Source organism: Trachurus trachurus (assembly GCF_905171665.1).
Source record: "Trachurus trachurus genome assembly, chromosome: 13".
Lineage (NCBI taxonomy): Eukaryota > Metazoa > Chordata > Actinopteri > Carangiformes > Carangidae > Trachurus > Trachurus trachurus.
In genome coordinates, this window is record NC_139892.1 from 37,543,316 (window position 1) to 37,549,315 (window position 6,000).

The window sequence follows — 6,000 nt, forward strand, 5'->3', positions numbered from 1 at the left end:
CCAGACGTCACACAATATGACTCACAGCTTTATACCTTCCTCTGCTCATGCCGTCAACGACTTCCATCCTCCGTCCTCTCCAACCCGACCGATAGATGAACCGACGTCGGCTCATGGTGTTGTACTGTAGTTTTCATCTGTTTATAGTTTTTTACACAGGAAAAATGTCGCTATACCGCAGCACGCTGTTCCAAGCTAAAGCTCCACAGAATTGGGACCCGCTGACTTGATTTTAGGTATAAACATTAACGTTAGTGGACAACAGTGATGGTGGACGTTTGTTTTTGTACAGTAAACGTACGGTACAGTGAAGCCACATGGTCTTCTGACTGCTGTGTAAATGTGGAGCTTTTTTTCTGGTTTTGGCCACTAAGTGTCACTAGTGAGTCACAGGTTATTTATCTTACAACAAACAGATTTCTGTAATCTTTCTTCATTACATTTTTTTTTTTTTTTTCATTTAAAGGACTATAGTGGTTTTGGTCTTTAACATAAGCTACAGGATCTTTACTTCATCTTTCTGCTGACTTATCTATCTAAAGCTTCCTTCGGCTCTCAGAGTTACCTTATTACTTCCAGGGAGCCTTCTGTTACACTGATAAGGAAGAATCTGCTGCAGAAACTTTGCATTAATTTCAAAATGCAATTATTAATTAACAAATTATTCATCTTAACTCCAATTGATGGTGTATTGTGCATCTGAAAACTGATAGCTGACTGCTATATGTTGTAAGAAAATCAACCAGGAAAACGAAAAATAGCTAAATTCTGATTGACCTTTTCTCATCACCTGAAACAGATGGCCCTCTGGAGGGAACGGAGTCGCTCCAATGTGGACGGATGTTTTGGAAAAAGATCAGCAGGGGTGGAAAGTGTTTGTGATTTTTTTAGTTGATAGGCTAAAACATTCACAACCAGCGACTGGTCCTGTGAAGCCTCTATAACCAATCGGTGTGTGTGTCTGAGAATATAATGTTGAACTCATTCATAGAAACTAACTCGGCACTGGTTGTTTTAACATTAACAAGTCTTAATAATATACAGTATATAGACTATATTTTGATAACTTCACAAAGTGTACTTTTTGTTCTCTGGTTTTTTGTAGTGTGTGTGTGTGCGTTACTTTGCGCTCGGTTACGGTCCATGTGTGTGAGTCACTCCTGTTTTAAAAATGTGTGAAGGCGACGGACGTTAAAGGGGAAACAGGGGAGAATGAGCATCGGACGTCCTCATCCTAACAGATACTCACTGCATGCTCTCTCTCTCTGTAACTTTCTCTCAGTATTTTCTGATTTGGGTTTTTCAGTATGTGTATCTTCTTCTCATCAGCATGGAAATGCTTCGAATAATAACAGTACCAACTCTATGAATATAATAAAGAATTTGATGTTGTTTTTCTACCTCTTGTCTGTTGCGTTTTATTTGCAGAAAACATTTTAAAGGTGAAGTGACATTCAAATTTATTTGGATTTTTAATCACAGATATAAAATGAAGTGCAGTTTTGTTTTTTGCACCAACAAACAAACCTGGGTCATTCCGCCAAAAGAGTGCCATTTGCTCATTGTAACTCTAATTTTTCATTCCATTTCAGTATAGAATTTTTTAATATACACATTTACTCATTCAAAATGAGTACTGGTCAATCTCAGGCTACTTTATTTAATTTATTGCTGCTTTCGAAAGTTTATTATCATTGCATTTTTGAAGAATGAGTAACAGCAATGAGGGTAACAGCAATGAGTTTTTAGCATAAAATCAGCAATTGTGTGAAATCAGCCAAACAGCATCTATACTAATAGCTTGAGCACACAGAGCACATTCTTAGGATTTAACCGAATATTTTACTTTTGATATCAACAAACACTGTCTAGAGATAATTTAGGTAACAGGAATGAGTTTTAAGAGTGACGGACCCTGACATATAGCTACAATATCATTCAATTTCAGGAAAAATAAATTACAGAATTTAAGACCCAAATGATGTCACTTCCTGCAGAACATGTCACTGGTGGAATGTTCCAAACTTTTAGAGTGTAGAATGTGTTAAACAGCACTGAGTGAAAACCTGGGGACGGGACTAAAATGTGAATTTTAACCAAAATATAATTAAGTTTTAATTTAAAAAAATGTTATATAAGTGTAGATATAATATGAAGTCACACTAATATACAAAAAAAAATTAGATTTTAGAGGGATTTTATTCATTATGCATTGTGGTAAACTATAGCGTTTGGCTCTGGGGACATGCAACAAAGGCTGTTTCAGTGTTTTGAAAGCCTTTTTATAGTAAATAAAAATTATATATCTTTAATTTCTACAGTGATTCGTGTGTATGGTGCTTTGTTTATTAATTAAATGCAATTTATATTATATTATTACATGTTTTTATACATTTAATATGCTGGGGACAGAAATGGCACTCTTTTGGTGAAATCAATAATAGATATGTGCCTAGCTGCTTCCTGTATGATTTGTAAACTAGGTGAGTGCAAACTCTCCAATTCTATGTCTGTCTAATTTCTTAAGATGTGGTCAGTAATGCAATTATCAACAACAATTTCCTCTTTATTTAGCCACACTCCAAAATATAACATAGCCTAATAAATGTCCATTATGTCTGACTCTAGTGTTTGATATGGAGAGTTGGTCACTACACTAAAACAAAACTATTAATTAGAAGAATCAATGAGAAGAAAAAAACACAACACAAACATAAATCATATGATAACTACATTTATTTTTGAATGAAACCTGCACTCAAGGTTACAAACTGTGCTTCTGTTTAAAAAAAACTACACAAAACATCGTCAATATACCAATTTCAATAAGTTACATAGAAAATAAATTATCTATCAATAGACTACAGCTTCTAAAAAATCAGCTTCTCCATCAACACTTTTGGTTGATTTTCCCATGCTGGGTCTCCAACAGTGCCACCACAGCAGCTCTGGTCAACACATCTGGAGAAGCCCACTCTGCTGAAGGGTCTCCTGAGCAGGACGCAGTCAGCTGACCTTTGACCCCTCGGGACATGAAGTGAGTTTGAGAGTTTGAACTGTGAGCATCGGTCTGTCAGGTTCAGAGGAAAGCGGTGAAGAGCCTCTTCTCCTCTCCAGTGCAGCGGGGCGGGGAGGGGGACTTGACCTTTGACCCGCTGCGCTGCCTCTTCCTCCTGGCCCGGCGGTTCTTAAACCACACCTGAGAGAAACACAGAGAGAGAGAGGAAACAGTTAACAGAGATATTCATGTGCTATGAACTTTGGTAATCATCTTGTGCAATATCCCTGACTGAACAACATATTTTTTTTTCTGAATTTAAGTAATATTTTTTACATTACAGTACATATTTTGTTATATATATTTTATTGTACATAATGTAGCCCTTATATTTTTTATTCCCTACTTCTTTACGTGTCCTGTACCTCTATGCTACTGTTGCAAGTTAACTTCCAACATGTGGGCTCAATAAAAAAAAAGTCTTATGTCATGTGAACAACATGTATATAGAGTTTTTTTTCTCAATTTAAGTAATATGTTTTACATTTTGTTTTATATTTGTATGCATAATGAAGTCCTTATATTTTTGTTCCTTACTTCTTCAAGTGTCCTCTACCTCTATGCTACTGCTGCAAGTGAATTTCCAACATGTGGGATCCATAAAAAGTCTTACATCTTATGTCTTATTATGTTTTGTACAGTAAACAATCTTAACTCGGGGTAACATGGAAAACTGCATAGCAATTGCCAGAAGGAACAAAGTGTTAAAAGCTCTGATCTAATTCACACAGGTCTACACAGATGACTCAGTATATAGGCTGTCCTCCTCAGCTCCCGAGTACAACTCTAAGTCATATTCAAAATAATCAGAAAATCGAATCTAATAATCAGACCAGATGCCATGTAAACGCTGATTCCATCATGAGTCCTACATTAGTTTAGTTTAGTTTAGTTTAAGTTTATTTCGGACATGTTAAAATAAATAAAACATAATACAGAAATGGACAGACATAACATATAAAAACTTTGCAAAGACAACATATGAACAAAAAAAATATGTTGTAATTTATTCATAAATTATCTATCGAGTTATCTAGTCATTATAATCTATACAGTAAGTTAATTTATGAGTTATTTAACTGGATTTATTCTAATATATTATTAGAATAAATCCATTCTAAAATTATTCTACTATATTATTAGAATAAATCCAGGTAAATAACTCCTAAATGAAATGAAATAAGACTGAGACATGGTGGACTGACTCACCCTGACCGTCTCCTCGCTCAGCCCGCTGCTCCTCGCCACCTCGGCGCGCGCCTCCACCCCCGGGTAGTCGGTGAAGTCGAACAGCGCCTCGAGCCGCTTGGTCTGACCGTCGGTGAACACGGTCCTCATCCGGCCTCTAGGACGCTGCTGCTGCTGCTGCTGCTGCTGAGACTGAGCCTGAGACATCCCAGCCTGGTGGTGGTGGTAGCCATAGTAACCCGGCAATGGCTGAGCATCTGGAAGAAAGAGAGAGAGAGAGAGATACAGGTGAGCTATTAGAGAAGGTTATATTATTACTGTGGACACAGTTGATAGACTTCTGCTAACATTGAAGTTGAATTTTAAGAAGTAACTTAACTTTATTTTTTATTCTATTTTCTTTTCTATTTTATTTCTAACTTTTATTGTAGCTAAGCGCTTTGAGACTTTGTTCTTCAGGTGAAAAGCGCTCTATAAATGAAGAGTTCATTTGCAAAAGCAGATTAAAAAAAGTTGTAGAATCAGTCAAACCGAAGTTGAGTGACTTTGAGATGTAACAAAACAGACATATCTAAGTTTTATTGAAAACAACACTATGCAAAGAATAATTACAAAGCCTCAGCTCATTTTTTTTTCAAACTTACTTATCTGCTTTTGCAAATGAACTCTTCAAATACAATTTATTATTATTATTATTATGAAGTTCCTAAAGAGATGACATACCTGCTGAGTCTCGGCCGCTGAAGTGCACGAACACTCCGGAGTTGGGGTAGAAGCCGGGGAAGTCGGTGCGGTGGAAGCCAGCGGCTCCGTAGGGGTAAAACACGTCTCCATAGCCCACGGTCTGGTACTGCAGGCAGCCCGGGACCGGGACCGGGACCGGGACTGGAGGCCTGAAGCTCCCAGAGTCCAGGCCCAGTCTCCCCTGGTGGAGGAGGTATCCATCCGCTGGGTAGTCCATCACCGCGGGCTTGTTGTGTCCCAGCTGCGGGGAGAGGATGCGCTCGATGCTGAAGTCCGACACTCTGCTTCCGTCCATCGTTCACTTACAGTGCAAAGAAAGATCCACAAAGTGTCCAGGTGCCTGTCCTGTCCTGTCCTGTCCTGACCCAGTGTCCTCTGAGCTCCCACAGTCCTCCAGGGTCCAGTTTTAAACAGAACCAGAAACTAAAGGAAGCCCTCAGACATCTTTAATATGCTAATGAGCCCGTTAGATTCAGTGTTTGATGCTGCAGCTTCAGTCAGAGATGAGAAGAGATCTGCACTTTGATTTGACCTCTGAACCCTCGGACTCTTTCAACTCACACATGATGTGAGTGAACATGAAAAGTGTTTAGTGTCTTCAGTTTCCTACTCAACTCTTGACTTTCACCGCTCTTCAAACAACTTCATCATCCTGTTGTTAGGTATAGGCTACTCTAGAGTTAATGAGACAAACACTGGGCCCAGGCCACGTGCAGCTGGAATACCTTAACATAACATAACAATACCTGTCTTTTTTTTGTACAATTCCTCACCCTTTGCTAATTTTTAGATTGTATTTTTCAGACTTTTGTATTACATCACTTTTTAAATTAATGTTGCACTGTATTTTAACTTTTAACTTATATCTAGGTTGCTCCTTTGTTGTGTATATTCATTATCTAGACATTGCAGGATATATTTTATCATATATTTTCCTCTTTGTATCCTATTTATTATTTATTTTATTTATTTTTTATTTTCTTTAACTAAGTTATTTTCCTCTGGAGCGG

The 6,000-nt window shown here is 37.7% G+C and overlaps 1 protein-coding gene across 1 annotated transcript; it reads right to left on the minus strand.

Moving 5' to 3' along the window:
- Positions 1–3,079: 3,079 nt before the first annotated feature.
- LOC310996393 (homeobox protein goosecoid-like) lies at positions 3,080–5,285 on the minus strand (the record flags this gene model as incomplete). Its single annotated transcript, XM_083985768.1, has 3 exons — positions 3,080–3,199; positions 4,268–4,503; positions 4,970–5,285. The coding sequence occupies 3 exons, from the start codon at positions 5,283–5,285 to the stop codon at positions 3,080–3,082; spliced, it is 672 nt and encodes a 223-aa protein (XP_083841894.1).
- Positions 5,286–6,000: the final 715 nt, after the last annotated feature.